The sequence below is a fragment of the Meleagris gallopavo genome, chromosome 8 (genome assembly GCF_000146605.3).
Source record: "Meleagris gallopavo isolate NT-WF06-2002-E0010 breed Aviagen turkey brand Nicholas breeding stock chromosome 8, Turkey_5.1, whole genome shotgun sequence".
NCBI lineage: Eukaryota > Metazoa > Chordata > Aves > Galliformes > Phasianidae > Meleagris > Meleagris gallopavo.
The window spans coordinates 18,827,733-18,847,708 of record NC_015018.2 but is presented as its reverse complement, the minus strand read 5'-3'; the positions used below and the strand labels follow the sequence as shown (position 1 = coordinate 18,847,708).

General features: G+C 41.3%; 2 protein-coding genes across 4 annotated transcripts in view; one reads left to right on the top strand and one right to left on the bottom strand.

The window, feature by feature from the left end:
• Positions 1–346, bottom strand: part of LOC104911971 (kinesin-like protein KIF20B) — a 44,601-nt gene extending 44,255 nt beyond the window's left edge. The window contains exon 1 of the mRNA XM_031554579.1: positions 186–346. Coding sequence (XP_031410439.1) covers positions 186–346 — 161 coding nt within the window. The remainder of the gene's footprint in view (positions 1–185) is intronic.
• The window catches only part of PANK1 (pantothenate kinase 1), a 44,787-nt gene continuing 24,967 nt past the window's right edge, over positions 157–19,976 (top strand). The window contains exons 1-4 of one of the 3 annotated variants that reach the window (XM_031554443.1): positions 157–605; positions 1,215–1,393; positions 7,467–7,568; positions 8,579–8,691. Coding sequence is in view for 1 of the 3 variants with exons in the window: in XM_010714505.3 (XP_010712807.1) it covers positions 9,912–9,930 (19 nt within the window). In the remaining 2 variants the exon portion in view is untranslated. Of the gene's footprint in view, positions 1,394–7,466; positions 7,569–8,578; positions 8,692–9,896; positions 9,931–19,976 lie in introns of those variants that run through there. The other 2 variants (XM_010714507.2, XM_010714505.3) reach the window with 2 other exon arrangements.

The following is a 19,976-nucleotide window of genomic DNA, read 5'->3' as shown; positions in this document are numbered from 1 at the left end:
GCGCCGCCCACCTGCGCGCACCGCCACTGCCGTCCAAAGAGCGCACCCGGTAACGGCCGCGCATTCTTTTCAAATCCAGCCAATGGCAGTGCCCGGAGCCGCGACGCATTCTGGGGTCGATCGGGGATTGGCTGTCGGCGCAGAAGGTTCCGTGGCGAAGGGCCCGACGGGAGGTGTAGTCCTACGGGCGAGCGCGGTGGTTGGGTCGTGCGGACTCCTTGGAAGGCTCCTCGTGGCAGCCGCCCGGCTCCAGGATGGGGTTGGGCTGCGCGGCTGCTCGCGGAGACTTTTTTTTGTCATACCGCGCGTAAAGCCTAGAGGCAGCGCGACTCCCGCTGCGCGGCATAGCGCCTGGGTCCCTCGTCTCCTCTCACCACGCGTCCCCAGGCCTGTCAGGAGGATGTCTGTAAGTCCGTGCTCGTCCATCCTCGCGTGGTTGCGGTGCTGCTGCTTCCACGGGCCCGGAGGCTGCGCTGTGCTGCGTGCAGGCGGGCTGATCGCTGCCTGCAGAGAGCACCGGACGAGGCGCTCCGCTTTACGAACTGCCGGCCTCGTAGCAGGATCGGCTCTTTTCCAACGCGGGTACAGCGCTGATGTAGCTGCGGGTAATGCTATGTTCGGAACCTTCCTCTGGTGGAAGTTATTGTTCGGGACTACTTTATTTAACTTTGTGTTCAAAGCATGAAATGCCAGTCATGCTAATCAGATTATCGTGTTCCAGAATGGCAGGGTATGGCAACTTGTGCGTTTTGCTAACAAAAATTGCTGTGGGCTTCTCTTTAGACTCAGACAGGAATCTTTTGATCTGTAATGAGAGTTGTCTGTCTTATGCTGAAATAAAAGGAAAAGTATCTTGGAAGTAGTCGGTAACTATCAAACAGAAAGGTTTATTTTTCATCTGAAGAAAAGAATGCTGCATAGTGCAGGCAGTTCTGTACAAAATCATTCTGTGCAGATCCTGCTGCTTCAGCGAGGCTGTCTGAAATCCCTTCTCTTTAAACAGAAGTTATGTCATATTGGTAATAGATGTGTACTTGATTTCTATTTGGATGCCGACCATGTTGCAAGAGTTGCTCTGTTTTAATGGTGTAAGATCATGCAACCTTGAATTGGAAATTGTTTGCCAAGCAAAACCAACAAGCTCCTATAAGCTCTGTTATTTTTTAACGTATCTTCTATGTAAACTAATTCCAAGTCTCATTTTTTCCTGTCAGGAGAGGACTGAGAACAATTGAAAAAGAAGGGGAAAAATTTGCTTCTAGGGCAAACCTGACAGTTATTTTCTTCAAGTAGCTGAGAAGGTAAACTGAAGATCTCAGAAAATTTTGCAAGATACAGTCCTAGAAAGGTTGAAGACTATCTGTATTAGAAACAAAAAAAACATCCTGCTAAGGTGAGACATAATAAAGAACACAGAACAAGCAACATTTTGGTTTTCTTTGAGTACTGGATTTCTACAGCTGTTTTTATTGTACTACATATGCTGCGTAACTCAACCTAGCATCCCAGAGGACTACCATCAACATATGAAAAGAGCAAACTGAAACACAATCTAACATGTGCTCTTAGCTTCATACAAACAGTGACAAAGAAAACATTAACCCAGCATAACCCAGCCTGCTTTTGCATGATTCTAGGATGAAACTCCATCTATATATATACACTTTATGGCTTTCAACCAATACGCTTTCCTTAAGTGGTTTGTGCAAGGATAGCCAGTTACACCAAATTATCTGTTGCCAAATCTCTTAACTCACTGCCTCTGAAATTTGGTCGTTTCTTGTAAAATTGCCTGTAACTTGGGGCCTATGTTTTTTGTAAATGACGTAGTAGAACTCTTCCCCTTAACCTAAGAAACACGTGCTCCCTATATTTGCTACAGGATTCAAAAGTTGTGGACAGTCTGCTCATCTGAGTGACAAGAAGATGCCCTACAAGACAGTTTGTGTCAATTGGCTTTACTTTGCTATCAGAAGTAATTAGAGACACAGCTAGCACTGCTGGGACTCAGCCCAGCATTCTGAGCACATTGAGCAGCAGCAAATCAGGACAGGCTTCAGCATCTCTGTAGTCTTACCTTCGCCGGGAAAATTAACCGCCTCTGTGTCCCCTCAGTGCCTGGATCTGCTCTGTACAGGACTTTCTGGCTCTGCTTCAGGGAAGGTCCTTCTTGCAGGGCTAGTCTGGAGCTCACTGGCACAGAAGTGTCCTTGCAGGAAATGGTGCGTTTCTTGAGTTATCTCCTTAGTAGGTGCTGCATGAACCCCTTTCCCTGTCATTTGCATTGCTGTGGAGGTTTTTCCTCACTGCCTTTCATGTGACTCCATATAGAAGTTCCCTCACTGCAGTCAGTGGCCTTCAGGTGTCATTATGTCTAATGCACATGCAGCTCACTGTATGAACTTATTTTGCAGATTGTTCATTTTCTTATTTTCATATAGTGCTATAGGTATGTTCTGCTTCACCATATCTTCTTTTTGGCTGGAAAGCTGCGCAGAGGAAAAGGATCTGGGGGTATTAGTTGGCCAATGGCATCCTGGCTTATATCAGAAATAGTGCAGCCAGCAGAAGCAGGGAGGTGATTATTCCCATGTACTTGGTATTGGTAAGGCCTCACCTCAAGTATTGTATTTAGTTTTAGTTAGTTTTGTATTTAGCCCCTCAGTACAAGAAAGACAGTGATACCCTGGAGTGTGTCCAGAGAAGGGTAACAAAGCTGCGAAGGATCTGGAACATGGGTCTTATGGGGAGTGGCAGAGGGAACTGGGATTGCTCAATCTGGTGAAGAGGAGGCTCAGGGAAAAACTTATCACTCTATTCAGTGCCTGAAGGGTGGTGGCAGTGAGGCAGGGGTCAGCCTCTTCTCTTATGTAGGTAGTGATAGGACAAGAGGTAATGGCCTTAAGTTGTGCCAGGGGACGTTTGGGTTGGATATAGGAAACATTTTTTCTCAGAAAGAGTGATGATGCACTGGCACAGGCTGCCCAGGGAGTTGGTGGGGTCACTGTCCCTGGAGGTGTTCAAGAAACGTGGAGATGTGGCACTGAGGAACATGGTTAGTGGGCATCATGGGAGCAGGTTGATGATTGGACTGCAATTGGCTGCTTCCTCGGGTTTGTGGTTCCTAGCTTTGTCCATATTGCTTTGTTATGACTGACTTCTGATTCTTTACCTATTTCCTGCTTGTTCCTTACAACATCTCAATTTGGTTTCCTACAAGAAGTGGTCTCACGTTACCAGAGATCTTACGACTAGCTTTAAAAACACAAGCTTGAGAGAAAAATGCTTTGGGTTCTTCACTGTCATTTTGTGTTTGAGTGTGTGTGTGCCCAAGCTTCCCCTGGATCCATGAAGTACCGAAGTAGCCACCTGCTGTCCAGCAAGGCCAAGCAGGCTGGCCCCTGCAGATGACTCATGTAGCTTGCCCTCCAGCAGGCACTGGGGAAGACAGCACTCCCAGCCATGAGGATAACTGTTTGTAAATCTTTGAAGGTTTATATGAACACCAGTGTGTGAAAAAACATAATATTACTCCTTCTGCGGGAACTGAAGTGGGAGAAGGTTTGAAATATATTTACTAAGATGTATTTAGTTCAGGTTGCATAACTCAAGATTTAGTTTGTCTTAGGAAAGAATGCAGTTGAGACAGACAGCCTCTCATTATTCCTTCTGTACCTTCTTGCTATTACTCAAAACCTCTGATGAACTAAGAGAACATTTGAACTGTAATCAACTCCTTAATCTTGTAATTAAAGAACACAGTTTCCAAATTGTTTTGTTATACAATAACAAAAACAGTCACTGCTTTGAAGGTTAGATCTAGCATTTTGAAATTACAAACTTCAGCCTCTTATCAACAGGCTTAAAATGTACATAAAGCCGCAACTGTCTCTTGGATCATTATGGTTACTAACTATATGAGCGTACTTGGATTATTTCAGTTTGAGCAGCTCTTTCTTTAATGAGCAGATGTAACAAAATTCTACCTTCTTTACTGGCTTCCGCCTTGTTGTTCTGCCTTCTCTTAGGGTCCTTCTGTAACTGGCGACAAACATCGCGAGACCACTGTGGTGGCTGAGCATTTTGTTGCTGCATTACTGGAAGGAGCTGGGGCATTTCAGCTGATCAGGCTGAACAGCACAGTACCATGTTAGTTGGTATAATAGCAGAAGTGGCCTTTGTTGGAGAAAATGGTAACAGCTGTTTTCATGTTAATACAAGCATTTGTCCTGTAAAAGCATTTGCTGTTCTGTCTGCCTGGTTCATAGTCACGTAGGGTATAATCAATAAAGATGTTATAATTATAAAATAAACAAGAGAGTTTGGCTAAGCAAGTTATAATAACGAAAAGAGAATAGATAGAATGCTTACTCACATCCTGAGCTTGCTGCAAAACTCCAGAGGAGGGATCTCCAAAAGAGATCCTTTCCCACTGGTAGTCAGCTCTTAAATGGCTTCTGGCAGCACAGGTGAATTGCCTTCACCTGTGCTCCCGTGGTTGACTCATTGCTCGCCTCAGGTGATCAATCAGAGGTTCAGGCTGTGATTCAGCAGTTCCCATACACTTAGCAAATGGTTTAGTTAGTCAGCAGGTGTTTAAAATTTATATCATGTATCTCAAAGCAATTGTTTAACATATACAAAGTATTTTGTGCAAGTGTATTCATGTCAGCCTACTTCCAAGTCAGAGTCTAGCCCTTTTGCCATACAAGATGCTAATTATTTTCCTTGAAGACTATGTATTACCTTGTAAGCTCATCCAGATGGAGGAGAGGGAATTAATTCCAGATCCTGTTAGTGAAATTTTATTTCTCTCCATGTGTTACTGATTCGTTTTCAATCATCCATAAAGCATTATAAATACCAACATAGGCAGCTGTAACTTAATGGTAAAACCTGAGGACGGGCTTCCCTAAAATGAAATATATGTTTGAGTTTTATTTCAGTAGAGATTTAAGAAGTTTTATTTCAATTCTGGGCTTCTTATGGAAATGCTTTGTGGTGCAAGAAACTTGAGCTTTAATCCTTAGGATGGGTTTTTTTGAGAATACTGGTTCTTCTTACTTATGTAGTGTTACATAAACTTTAGTCTCTAAATAGTGGTCTAATGGTCCCAGAGCCCTCAGAACAGCCCTAAAAAGTGTTTCCAAAAGAAGTCATCCTGTTGATTGTAACATTCTCAACCTTTGCTCCATCACCTTACTGGAAACTTAATAAGCTTAATACATTGGAGCATGAGGTCAGTATGAATCCAGAGTAGCGCAAAGTGAAAGATGTGAAACTGACTGAGATATTAAAATATATCTCTATATAAATACGTATATATGTATGTATTGGTTCCATGCAGATGCCACAAGGTTGGCCGCTGAAGTGTCTCAAGGATATAAGGCATCTCAAAAAATTGTGTCTAATGCACATGCATTGTATGAACTCATTTTGCAGATTGTTCATTTTCTTATTTTCATATAGTGCTATAGGTATGTTCTGCTTTACCACATCTTTTTTTGGTTCAAAGGCAAGAAGCTTACAGCTCATGTGAGATGGGCAAAATACAAGGACTGGGATACAGTGTAGCCATTACAGTATTTCTGTGTAATATTACTCATTTTTCTGGCTCTGACACCCAAGACATAGTTGTTTTTATACTTGGCAGCATCAGCTGTGTGTGCTGACCTCAGGAACCATTGCTGTTCTCTGACATTACGTACTGTTCCTCAGAATGTTGTCAGGCTTTGGGCACTCCTTGAACTCGTGTGAGCACACGAGTGGAATAGGGCAGTTGCACCAGTGACCTTCAGATGTTCAGTTTGGGCCTCCAGGGGATTCAGGGAGGCACTCAATTGCTTCAGATATGTTAAGTTCTGGTTCTGAAAGTGTAGTTATACTTTGTAGTAGAGCTAAACAATATAACTGCAATCTGAGTTTCCCACTGAAGTTTTCCACTTGACTCTTAGTTCTGATATAAAAATTAAGTGTTTGGTGTTAGGTAAGCTATTATCCTAAAATATTATAAATGTGCATTCCTTGCTTTTTTATAAATCAGATTTCTTATCTATAAAGTACTTGAAAATAATAGCTCTTTGGCAATAGAAAATGGCCCAAGGCATTTCCTGTTTTGCTTTGAGCACTTTTTGCTCCTGTAAAAGCTTGTACTTTATAAATATTTCAAGATTGACATCCTATAGGAAAAAAACAGAAAGCAGGGATTTTTAATAGATGGAAAACTTCTGTGCTGCATAGTCATACTTCTGAAGAGACTGTGTTTGTGCCATGCAGTCAGACTACAGTGCTCTTTGCAGTGCTGAAGAGTCACATTTGTCTTTGCTGAAAGCCAACCAACAGATTAAAGGAGATAAAAAGTCGCAAAGTTTCAATTGCTCGTCAAAACAAAGATGGTACAGCTGGTTGGTTAAATACATTCTTACACCACTATTTTTAGCCAGATTGGCAAGCTGATTTGTGTGGACAAACAGATGCTGGAGCAGCAGGCAAAAATGCTGATGAGACAAAAGGGCAGGACTGATTCTCTTCTGTTAGGCCCCCATTGATTAGCTAAACTGCTTTGTCAAGTGGCATCCTTGACAGTTCTTCAAAGGGAAGTCAAATATTCTTAGAATTGACTGGTGTACAGCATGCTGTTTTTACCTTTGAGCATATCTGGAACTGCTTGTTAGAAAAGTTCCAACTGGAGTTGTGTTCTTCATTTGATGCTGTCTCACCTCAAGCTGACAAAGAAAATCTTCCAGCCAAGGATGCATAGAGTTTTGAAACAAGCCAGACTTCCTTACTCAGAGTTTGGTCACAGCTAACTGAAAGGTTTTCACTGAAATTATGTTTTATCAAGCACTGGCTGATCTGACCCTCAGTAGTTAATATAAACCCCGTTTTGCAAAAACTGATGAAAATAACTAGATTCCATCATCAGTAATTCCTTTCTGTGCTTCTAATTTTCCCTTTTGCTGTTTCAAAAGATTACAGGATCTAACTGCAGTTCTATTGGGATGCTTGTTCCTCTGTGCAGATTTTATATATATATATATATATATATATATATACACACACATATATATACACACACACACGCACACATTTTAAAAGCACCGTAAGATCTTTGTGTGGATATTGTTTTATAAAACGATGCTACACAGTTGATCTAAATAGTCTGTACAAAGCAGCATTTTGGCATTGTAAAAAGAACAAAAAAAAAAGCACCATTTTACAGGTGAGAAGGAATCCTGTTATTTTAAGGATAATATTAGTATAAAGTTAGTGAATTAATACATTTCAAACTGGATGACTCATGCTCTCAGAAGATCAGTTATCCAAGACAAGTGACTCAGAAATAGATGCTGTAGCATTGTTATTGTTTTCATCAAATGGCTATTGCTGTTACAAGTAACCCTACAAATTATGCATGAGGATATTCTGCACAGGCCAAAATTACTTACTTGATGTTTTGTTTTTAGTTTTAGGTGGATGGTATAGCTAGCAACTGGGTGTGTAAAGCAGCCGTTAACATGGCCACTACAAATCTCAGCAGTGAACTTCAACAAGAAAAAATGAATATGGTATGTATTTCTTTGCATCTGGGTACTATGAATGATGGTGTATGAAGCCTTATCCCGGGAACATTCATATAAATCAACTTTTCACCCCAGAATTCATAGTAAATTGATGACTTGGGCAAACATTGATATACAAAAGATTCATCCCACTTTGCTTGGGATAGATAGAGTACCTTGGTAAAATTCCCTTTATAGAGACATCCAGTGTTGTATCAGTAAGAATCTAAATGCCTTAAGGGAGTTGTGCTTTATATGTTTGGTTTTGGAATAGCTTATTTAGAAAGATTTTGAGAGATAATGGAATCCTAACTTTCATAAAGATAAGATTATGTTTGAGCAAATGGCTTCAAGTTGTTTTTTCCTGAATTTACGTTTGGTAATTTGGAATAATAGTGCTTTCCACCTGTAGACCTCTCTGTAAAGCTATACTTTATTGGTTATTACTGACTGCATACATTCTTGATAGGCCATAACCATTTAAAATATTTGCTAGGTTCTACTCACAGAAGCTTTAAACTATATCTTAATTTCAATAGATTTGCTTATTATCAGTTAGCTTTGCCTCCAGATAGTTGTAGAATTTGTAGTGGCACTCTGGCAATATCATGATTCTGAACACATAGTGAAGTTGCTAATAACTTTGTGGTCTGTCAGTCATAAAATTGGGTAGGGATGACACTACAGCTTGGCACTTTTATTCCTCTTCAGAAATATGCCCTCTGTTATTCAGCCCAAATCCACTTTGTTCAAGTCTCCATGTTACTAGATGTGAATGTTACTGTTGTGAATGTTTCCAGAGTGTGCTATTTAGACATCTCTACCTCATCAAAGAAGGAGAAGGTGAGAAGGAACTACTGAAGCACAAATGAAAGACAAGGAGTACGCAGCTTTGTTAAGTTCCTCATCAAGTGTTTCATGAAAAGCAGTTATGAGAGGCTGGTAATCATAGATGTGTCTCTCTTTCTTTTCTCCTCCCCAACCCTTTTGTTTTTGCTTTTTGCCTTTGGCTACAGTTTGTAAAGTGGTATCACAGTGCTGGTCTGATCAGGCAAAACCACTGCTGATGCCTACCTATGCTTGGAAGAGAACACAGGCCATAGACTTCGGAACGCTGACCTCGTATTAGGTGAGTCTGTCATTCACTTTCCCACCCCTGCCCATTTCCTGTGTTCCTGTCTTTTTTTTTGTATCGTTAGACTCATATCAGAGTTGTGTTATTAGTTGCATGGGATCCAGTCTCACTTGGCTGTACATACACTTTTCCCTAAAGAAGTTGGATGTTATTATCCTCTATACTAGATGTTCATTATGCAAAGAAAGCATAGAACACAATTTCATTGTAACAGTTTTGAATGATTTTTAGTTGAAGTAATGAAAAAGAAGGTCTAGCAAGCTTGATGTTAACATTTCATAGCTATGATTCCTAATCTGTTGAGCAGATAATAATATTAGAAGCTATTGCATATGTATGTAATCAGTGAATTTACAGATGTTATAATTAAGAACTATTCAGGAAAGTTAGGCTAAACAGGTTATCACACTTAAGAAGAATGGATGGAAAGCTTACCCTTATCCTGGGCTTGCTGAGAAGACTCCAAGAGGAACAATCTCTAAAAAATAAAAATAAAAATAAATCCTTCCCCAGTGGTAGTTAGCTCTTAAATGGGGTCAAGGAGAGGTGGAGCCAGGCTCCAGCCCTTCCAGTAGGGCAAGAGAATTGCCCTCACCTGTGCTCCCAGGGCTGACTCATTGCTCAGGTGGTCAAACAGAGGTTCAGGCCATGATTCAGCAGTTCTCATACAATATGAATATGCATTTTTATTCATAAGTGAATTGTACAAATGAATGTCTTAAGAGCAATGCATGGAGAGTAGATTCCATTCTTTTGCTTTTGTTCAGTTGTAAATGTACTGGGCAATGGATCAAATAACTATTGACGTAGAAAATAACACATTATGTCAAACAAGGACTTGAAACAGTGCTTTGAGGTCAGTAACCTGCGTGCTTAGAACTTTGATCGCAGTGGTAGCAACCAAATGACATAATTTTGGTGGAGATATGGGCAAATATAAACAGGTACCTTTTTGCTCAGCGTTACAAGCGGATCAACAAAATGTAAGTGGGGTGAAAATGCGTATTTCTAATAAGCTTAAGGAGCTTCAACAAACAATGCTCATACTGATGAGTTAATTTGCTGAACCTGCAAGGAAGAGGCTTTTTGTGTTGTTTATTTATGTTTAAATAATGAACAACGCCAGACAACAAAACCTCAATGGGTCCTGCTTTCAACAAGTAGCGTGACAGAGGAGTCTTCCCAAGGCCTTGCTGTATCAAGTGGAAGACAGCATGTTTTGTCTGATGAAATGTAAGTTTAACTACTTGTACAATCAACAAATGTACAGATGGTATAGCTGTATAGATAGACGTATATCCAGGAGTTTGATGTTATTATTATAGTAGAGTAGAAAAAGAAAGACACTCACCCTACCCTAGGCTCACAAAATAGACTCCAGTGGAGCAGATCTCCAGAAGAGTTCCTTCCCCACTGGCAGTCAGCACCTAAATGGGTCTAGGAGAGGTGGAGCCAGGCTCCACCCCTTCCACAGGTGAAGGCAATTCACCTGTGCTCCCGTGGCTGACTCATTGCTTGCCTCAGGTGATTAATCAGAGGTTCAGGCCGTGATTCAGCAGCCCCATACACTGCTAATCAGTCGATACAAAGCATTGCTAGATTAATAGCCAAACAGCTGTGAATACTATTTCTGCTAGATTAATAGCTAGCTTGCTGAGAATAGACTTTCTGGGGAACTTGTTGGTTCTGTGATTGGCTGACATTAATGAGAATTCTTTTTAAGAAAACTAAGATATTTACTTCTGATGTTTTTCCATCATAAATCTTCAGATTTTTATTTCAGTGCTGACCTTCTCAAAGCAAATGTGTTAAAAGTCTAAGAATGACTGTGGAAGTCTACTATTAAATTTCACAGTTCAGAGGGCATAGGTATTTTCATTTTGATTTTTTGTTAAGCCTATCTAAGTAATTGTTTTAGTTTAGAAGTGAGAGCTGTTGTCGTTTCTCTCACTTTTTGTTTGTGATTGCTGTTGTTGTCTCTTTACATGGGAGGTAAAAAGATCAATTCTTCAGGCATTTCACAAACCGAATATCTGCAGATACAAAGCACTACGTAATTGCAAAGGACTTAAATTCAGAGATGTATTAAGTTACCTTCCCTTTTCTTTATGTCAGTCTATGCTGTGATCTGAATAAATCTGCTTGTAATCAAATTTAAACTTGATTGATGAATAGAGGTAGAAGATTTGGTATTCATTTTTTTTTAACCACAGGCTGTGTAATTCACTGAAATTAGAACTCCAGCCTGATTTCTCCCTGCAGGAAGGAGGTACCGTTTAAGTTTTGTTGTTGTTGTTAATATGTGTTAATGAAGTCTTAATTGATTAAGTAGTCTTTGCTAATCCTGTGAAAAACAGTCATGATGTGTCAGTTCAGTGCTGTTAGCACTTGTATCAAAATGGTATTTAATCCCCTCTAAACATGAATTTGCTAGTTTATTTATTCTGGGAGGATCTAAGGTCTGAAAACTGGCATAATAAAGCCAGAAATCAGCTTTTCTTCTATCAGAATTTCAGGTCAGAAATATCTATTTCACCTTACATTAGACTTGTTTTATGTCTGTGAATGGAGACTAGATTATGCTATTTGTGGGGGTTCTTGTCCTAGCAACTGTTGACCACTGATGCTTCATAATCACTGCAGCAGTATTTTCCTCATACCTTCACTTGGTGGGGTAGCTGTGTATTCATTCTGGCTTGTGTACTATCCTTCTTTCCCCTCTTCCTTCCTTGTAAGACGTAATTGAATGAAAATTCACATCTCTTCTGATATTTTAAATAAGTTTTATAAATGGAGACAAGACAAAACAAATCAATCGGTTCCTTCTACTTTTAGAGCAATCAGACAAAAAACATGGGAGATTGATATCTCAGTCCCATCAGTTCCGCTTTCAGTCAATATACAGAGGTTTTGAAAACAAACAAACAAAAAAATAAAATAAATCCTTCTCTCCTGCTGTATGAGAGAGAAAAAATGTTTTTGTTTTCTCTTCCCATCTCTGAATAGACTGGTGCCAAAGCTAACTCTGTGGCTTCTTTATCTGACTTCTGTGTTAAAATTAAGGACAGAAGCAATAAATTTGGTTAACAGTGTTGATGAGATTAAAGATTCTGATTTACCATTTGTGGGTCAAAAAGGATGATAGTGTATGAGTGTCAAAACTAGATGACCTTTGAGATCCCTTCCAATCCAAGCCATTCTATGATTCTAGGATATTCCAAAATCTTTTGTGGCCTATGATTCTTGGCATATGTCTCTGACTCTTTCAGATTAATTTTTGATTCAGAGAATGTATTTAGATGACACATGGTCTCTTTGAATTTTATTTTCATTAGACAAATATGTGTATGTACAGTTATCCTATGTTTTATTACAAGAAAATAAATGTTTTGGTAACACTAAGGTTCCTGCTGTGAAATGCAAATTGTTGCCTATGCAGGAATGACCCTGCAAGTTGCATTTTATTGTATTTATTTTTCACAGTGTATCTAAGTAGTAGACAGAAATCTGTTGTTTTTTTTTTCTTTTTTTTTCTTTGTATTTGTTTGTACATAGTTCTTATTGACCATGTGAAAACCTGAAATTTCTAAATTGACCTCCGGGGGAAAAAATCATTGCACACAACAGATTATTCATGGTATTATTTACTCTAAAATGTTACCAATTCCAGAAATATCAGAGGATATAACTGCAGCAAAACAACCCAGCCTTAGCATAATATTTGGTTGTTTCTCTCCTTTGTTACTAGGTAGCTAAGGTTTTTAGGGAGAAATTTGTCATTAATAGCACAGCTCCATCCTACATAAGACTCTCTAGTTCTTTGCAAGCATGAACTTTTAAAAGGTACTTTTAAAAAGATTAGCATTTGAGCTTTGTTGTCTGTGGTTTTAGCTTAATCTCACAAGGACAAATTAATTTTTTTTTCAGCATCAAGGCATCATAAGCATTTGGTGTTTATGTGAAGGAGAAGTCATGCTGTTGAGATACTAAAAGTTTAACTCCAGATTTAGTTGTGGTGTTTGGACTTAACTCTGTATTTAAATGATCATTAAGACACATATCTCCCCACTACTGAAGGTGGTTGCCAAAGGCATGCTGTTTCCCTTTTGCAGTGATCTCCATCTGTGAACTAATTTTGAAGAGCTGTTGAGCACTGTGTTCTCCTTCCCTCCTGAGCTGGAGAAGCAATCCAGTTGGGGGTATGCCTAGATAGAGTATTTCAGAGAGGAGTTTGTTTGTTTGTTTTTCTTCCACCTGCAGGCATAGGTCTGGTCTCCTGTTTTAACTTGATCTATAATCCTTGATATCCACGGGAATTTCATGTCAGCATTTAAGCTCTGGGCATACAAAGTAACGCAAGTGGGAAATCTTGCTGAATACTGACAGGAGAACCAGTTTCTCCTTTTCGTATCTGGCGCTGCTGGGTGAGCAATAAAGTCTTTTGTAATTGTTGGTTGTAATTGTCAACTACTCTTGTTGTATTTCAGAGAGCTTGTTCGAAACTGTCATTTTTTTATATGGTGCTTCATAATGCCATCAGTAAAGAGCACTGAGTTGAAAAAATCCACCGTAAAGACACTCAGCCAAGCAAAACCAGTATGTGTATGTACAGGAGGGTAATTGTCTGTGGGGAGCAGTTGTGGAGCAAGGGCCATTGTTTCCTCTACCAAATGCTCACCACTTGTTGCAATCACTTTTTTTATGATTAGGAACAGTGTTTCTCAATCAGTGAGTTGTCAACTTACATGTTTTCCAATTCTATGTGTTTAAGTTTGACTTCTAAAGATAAGTGCCAGTGAGTTGAGCCAAATGCTTAGGGAGAGAGATTGTGGATTGACTGATGGGAGCAAAGAAGAGTGTATTTTTAGGTTTTTACATATATAATAGTTTGAATCCACTACCTGATTTCAGCTTTTTTACAAGCCCTGCAAAATAGGGATTATAGCATTTAAAAAGATGATTCACCTCCAACGCCTACTTCATTATCACTGTTATCACTGACTTCTAAGCAATAATCAAAAACTAGATTTTAAATGTTTACAGACTTAAGGAGTTTTATTTGAAATGTTTGAACTAAGGCACAGAAGGCTTTATTTCCTATGTAAGATGGACACCAACAGCTCGGACAGGGATCAGTTAAAACTGTGAAGAGGAAACACAACCATAAAGTAAGTTGTAGTTGTCTAGCTCTGGCCATGGAGAAAAAAAGAGATTAGCAGAGAAATCTTTAGAAAATGGAGGTTGTACCTTTTCTGTGACTACTTCATGCTTTTATCAGTTTGATTGAAAGGGAGCAGCCACAAACTAACTTCATCTCAGGAATATCCTGAGCTGTGGAAACCATGTGGGCCAGTGCAGAATCTGCCCACAGGAAGGGACAGACTGGTAAGGCCAGGCTCACCTATGTATTCTTCTGACTGTTACTCCTGTGTCTTAGCTGGTGTTGTTAGATATACAGGCCATATCCTAGTCCAGGAAAATTTTCCAGGCTGCATTCCTATTGCCTCACTTGGACATTCAGCATGGGCACTGGGGCTTAGAAGTCTATCTATGAGGTACTTGTCATCAGTGAAGTATAACAATATGCCCTCTGAGCCGCCTCAGACCACCCAAGTTAGGTAGCTACTTAGAGATAGTGCCTCTCTCTGTTTTGCCCTTGATGCAAGTGAAGGAGAAAATGAGATCTGATTCTGCAGGGGAACAAAGCAACTCAAGAGTTATTAAAATCAGTAGTTTTTACTAAGTGTCACAACAGGCATAATTAAAAGGTGGGTGGGGAGGGAAAACACTGATGGTTTCAATGCAATCTGTCTTGGCCTCAATCTGGCAAACATTTAGGCATATGACTAAATTTATGCTCTTTGTTGCCTCTGTAAGTTGTAGTTTCTCCTCTCAGATGTGTTCCTCTAATACAGAAGCATGATGAAAACAGAAATAACCTGAATGGAAGTATAAGCAGGAATGGCAAAGTACCAGCAATCCCTAGAACACAAATCTGCAGGCAGCTAAATGAGGTTTGTTTCATTATACTCTTTGCATTGTGTAATACAGTTTATGTAATTTGAGAAGGATGTTGCTCCTTATTAAGGTTATTACTCCTAATTACCACTTTCCAAAATGTGACCAAAGCTTTCTAACTGGCTGGCTTTGAATAGGAATAACAACAGCAGTGCTCTATAACATTTTGAGGGGTTCTTGGGTAGCGGGTTTACATGTGGACTGCACCTGCTTGATGCTTCCCTTAGCTTTGCCTTCAAACAGGAATAATGCAAGTACCTCAAAATGAGAATGAAGCCTCATGGGTTTCAAGCAAGATTGCCTGATGATAACGCGTGGTTTTGTTTTCATGCTCCCTGTCCCCCATTTCCATTGAGGTTGAAACTACAGGATCTAAAGTACAGTGCTTTCAATCCTGTGTCAAACTGTCTTAAAATTTGATGGAATTGAATCATAGAGTGTTTTAGCCTGTGTCTGTGTGTTTATAAGCAAGTAAACAGATGTAATAGAAAGCTGGGCACCTGCAGTGTAGGCAGGCATAGAATAAGGCATGAAATGTTTGCCATGCAAATGTGTGGTATGCCATGGATCAGTGATAGCAGAAAGTTGACTGTTCTGAGTCTGTTTGTGTCCTGGGTCCTTCAGCATGTTGTGTGTTCATAGTTCTGTTCCCAGAGATCACTGGTTTGCAGTGATATATGTAAGAAACGAGTTAAAGTAAACAAGTAGTTTCCACCCCTGCCTGTTCAGAAAGGGAGACAGAAATATCGTGTAAATATTAGTATTGAAAGAACTGCAAGCATCCCAGATAGTGTTTGTCAATATTGCACCCCTACCTGTGTTGTTGACTCAAATCTGAACTGACTCTCAGGGTTTGTTTAGAAAGTTTGGATAAAAGAAAAACTGAGCCTGCAATAACATGCCATGATCTTACTGACACCTTACTGACTCCACACCTAGTTCTTGATTTGCAAGAGCTTTGCAAGAGCAATAACATGTGTACATGTGGTGTGAAGAGAAAAGAAAGCAATACCACTTCTTAAAAGCAACACGTGCCTTCAGCCTGTTGCTGCTGTACAGCTGGTCTTTGAGCTAGCTGTATAGTTGTGGGTATAGTGGGACAACTTATTTCTGCTTTCTGTACTGTTTTGAGGAGATTACTTTAACTAATCCTGTCATGTTTCTTCTGAGTTGTGTTTTCTAAGACATTCCACATTTTCAAAATATATTTATATTACTACTATTGTTGTTAATACTAAGTATACTGTGAGACCTTTGTGACACCAATTCAGTCCTTTTGTAGATTATTAGAGGAGCACCAACTGCCTGCATCGCTACATCAGGCAATGCGATCCTGAAGTGTGTAGTGTGGCTCATAGCTGATGCATAGTAGGATGAACAGTGTATCTGCTCCCAGTTTCAACTTTACTCATGCAAAAGGCTTGGATTACTTTTCACTGAATGTCAAAGGGGTTACTGTGTAGTTTGCTTGTGCCCAGAATAATCAATACTACCTGAGAGCAGGAGAACTTCCTGCATTTTAAACCCATGTGGGTGATCACTTAATACATTAAGCATCTTCTAATTTTATTCCCTGTATCTTAGTTTACATTGCAGAAGAGATAAAGAATTCTGCAATAAAAATTCAAGAGGGTATACAAAACATTTTCAAAAGCTCAATCCAAAACTAAGCTATGTAAACCAAACTAAAAAGGTGGTATTTTAAACTGCATAAATAAGTTTATATGATACTTATTTATACAAGAATCTGAAATTGTTTCATTAAAGCAGCACGTTAGTTTAAAATGTAATCTTTCCACTCCAATGCAAAAACATTTGGTAAGAGTTTTTGTTGTTACCTGTTGTTACTAGACCACAGAAACTTGAGCACCCAGAAATGGATTAGTCCCTGCACACAAAACCTGGCGATTGATTCAGACCATGTCTAGCACTTCTCCGCTGGTACATTTTTCTCCAAGGTTATTTGCAGGTGACACTTCTTGTATTCTACTGGTCTAGGCTACCACTGAACTTGAGGTAGATTTGGATTGCATCCTAGCAGATTCCTGTCCTCACCTTCTGTTCAGTACAATCTATTTCACTTTCTATCCTGGGCATAACTGTGCAGTATCTACAGCAAAACATTAGGGAAATATTTGGTTAGAAATATCAGATGGGAAAGACTCTCAGAAAGGTGTGAGGCCAGGCCTTCTCTTTGTGCCAGGGCAGGATCAGCTTTACCCAGACTGTTCCTTGTAGTTGTTTAACCTTTCATAAAAGACTTGCAGTAGTGGACAGTCTTCAATTTTTCAATGCATCTACTACTTCTCTAGCTTCATTCTAGAGAATATCTGCCTGAAAGCATAATCAAAATTCATGTGCTGCAATTTGCACTCATATTTTTTCTTGTTTCAGCAGCCACAGTGTATTTCCTTTGCTGTTATCCATTCCAGATTTGAATATGCTTTTAGATCTTTCCTTGCCTAGATAAAACCTTGCTGCTGTGATTTTACTTTTTTTTTTTTAAGTTATTCCAGAAGTTTAGTGCTTAAAATTGGTTGCAATACTTGAAACAGATGCTGCATTCCATTGCAGTCAATGGAATGGCTGCTTATCCTACCACACAGAAACTAAGTGTACAGTTAAAAGTGGGTTTGCTTTTGTGGAGGAAGGTTAAAAATTGCCACCCTTTGGCTGAGTTGTATTAAGTGCTGGTATTCCCAGTTGTGCTGCAATTGCAAGAGAAAAACGTTTGCAGGAATGATCTTCTGCTGTGCCTCGCTGTGTGTGCAGTCAGACTGTCAGGGGTGGAGAAAGCAAGAGCCAGGGCAAGCTGAGGAGCACAAGCAGCAAGGACTCACAGAATCACAGGGTTGGAAAGGACCTTAAGGATCATGAATCTCCAACCCCCCTGCCACAGGCAGGGCCACCAACCTCCACATTTAATACTAGACCAGGCTGCCCAGGGCCCCATCCAATCTGGCCTTGAACACCTCCAGGGACGGGGCATCCACAACCTCTCTGGGCAGCCTGTTCTAGCACCTCACCACTCTCTCTGTAAAGAATTTCCCCCTGACATCCAACCTAAATCTCCCCTCCCTCAACTTAATAAAATCGTTTCCCCTCGTCCTGCAGTTATCAATTCTTTCAAAGAGTTGATTCCTCTTGTGTTTGTAGGCTCCCTTCAGGTATTTAAATGCTGCAATGAGGTCATCCCACAGCCTTCTTTTCTCCAGGCTGAACAAGCCCAGCTCCCTCAGCCTATCCTCATAGGGGAGGTGCTCCAGTCCCCTGATCATCTTCATGGCTCTCCTCTGGACCCTCTCCAACAGCTCCCTGTCTTTTTTGTACTGGGGGCTCCACACTTGACACAGTATTCCAGATGGGGCCTCACAAGAGCAGAGTAGAGGGGGACAATCACCTCCCTGTCCCTGCTGGCCACCCCTCTTCTGATGGAGCTCAGGATACTATTTGCTTTCTGAGCTGCAAGGGCACACTGCTGGCTTGTGTTAAGTTTTTAATCTATCAAGACTCCCAGATCCTTCTCCACAGGGCTGCTCTCAAGGACCGCTCCTTCCAGTCTGTATGGGTGCCTGGGATTCCTCCAGCCCAAGTGCAAAACTCTGCACTTTGCTGTGTTGAACCTCATCAGGTTCACCTGGGCCCACCTTCCGAGCCTCTCAAGGTCCCTCTGAGTGGCATCCCTTCCTTCTACTGCGTCAACTGCACCACTCAGCTTGGTGTCATCAGCAAATTTGCTGAGGGTGCACTCAATTCCGTCATCGATGTCATTGATAAAGATATTAAAGAGCACCGGTCCCAAGACAGACCCCTGGGGGATGCTGCTCATTACCGGCCTCCACCTGGACATAGAGCCATTGATGACCACCGTCTGTCTGCAGCCTTTCAACCAGTTTCTTATCCACTGAGTGGTCCACCCATCAAACCCACATCCCTCCAATTTGGAGATAAGGATGTGGCGAGGGACCATGTCAAAGGCCTTGCTCAAGTCCAGGTAAATGACATCGGTCACTTTTCCCTTGTCCACTGATGCCGTCACTCCATGATAGAAGGCCTCCAGATTGTATGACCTTCCCCTGGTGAAGAAGCTGTGCTGGCTTCATGTGATCAAGCATGTTATCCAGGATGATCTGTTCCATGATCTTCCCAGGCACAGAGGCGAGACTCACTAGCTTGTCGTTCCTGGGATCCTCCTTGCTCCCTTTCTTGTAAATGGGAGTAACGTGACCCTTCCTCTAGTCATCCAGGACCTCACCTGACAGCCACGACTTTTCAAATATGATGGAGAGTGGCTCGGAAACCACCTCAGCCAGCTCCTTCACACTCCCTGTGATCTGTGTTACCATATATGAACCATACCCAGCTGGCTGCTAGGACTACAGCTGAAGGTCCCTGAGTACTGGTCGTAGAAGCACAGGTCTTGGTTTTACTTAAATGTGATTCAGTAAGCTGGGGAGTTCTTAGTGAGTTCTGCAGTTTGGAATGTCCCACAGCTCCTGTGGTCCTTCCCACCATCCTCAGGGCAGCCGCTTTTGCAGCAGCTGCTCATCTTTTGAGAGGAAAAATCAGTGTTTTAATCATCTTCAAAATATTGTTTTTTGGTTTGAAGAAGGATGTTTTACGTGTTCTTTGTTCCCAAACACATTCTCCATTCCCCAGCTTCATGCATGCATTTGCCTATGACTTGTTCTCGATTCCTGAAGCACAGTGCTCCGGTCTCAGCTGAGAAGTGGAGAGAACTTCACATCATCTCTCTCGAGGTTGTTCTGTAGGGCTGCACTGCTGTATCTCTAGCTGGGGCCGGGTATGACTAACCCTCCTGTGGTGAGGTTGGTGTGCAGTGCAGGGCCCGTGTCCTGTGTCAGTGGTAGGTGTGAGGAGGAGCCGCTGTGTGATCGGCTCGTATAACGGCCCGTCATCTGTGCAGCGACAGGCGGCTGTGTAGAAGTGACCTTAGTGCAGTGGGGCAGAACCGACCGAGCGTCGTGCGGGTGGATACGCGATGCCGCAGCGCGGTGTTCTGCAGCCACTGGATATTTGATGTTCTTACATTCCATTCAGAACATGTGTTTTTCCGCTGGGCCATAAATCACGGTTAGAAGACGAGCAGCAGCGCTGCGATGGGAAAGCCGAGATAGGGAAAACGCGCGAGGTCGGCCGCGCTCAAGGTCGCGCGCGTCGCTCCAACTGCTCCGGGACACGTGACGCCGGGCACAGAGCGGAGCGCTGCCCCGATGGCTCCGAATGAGGCAGGGCGTGCC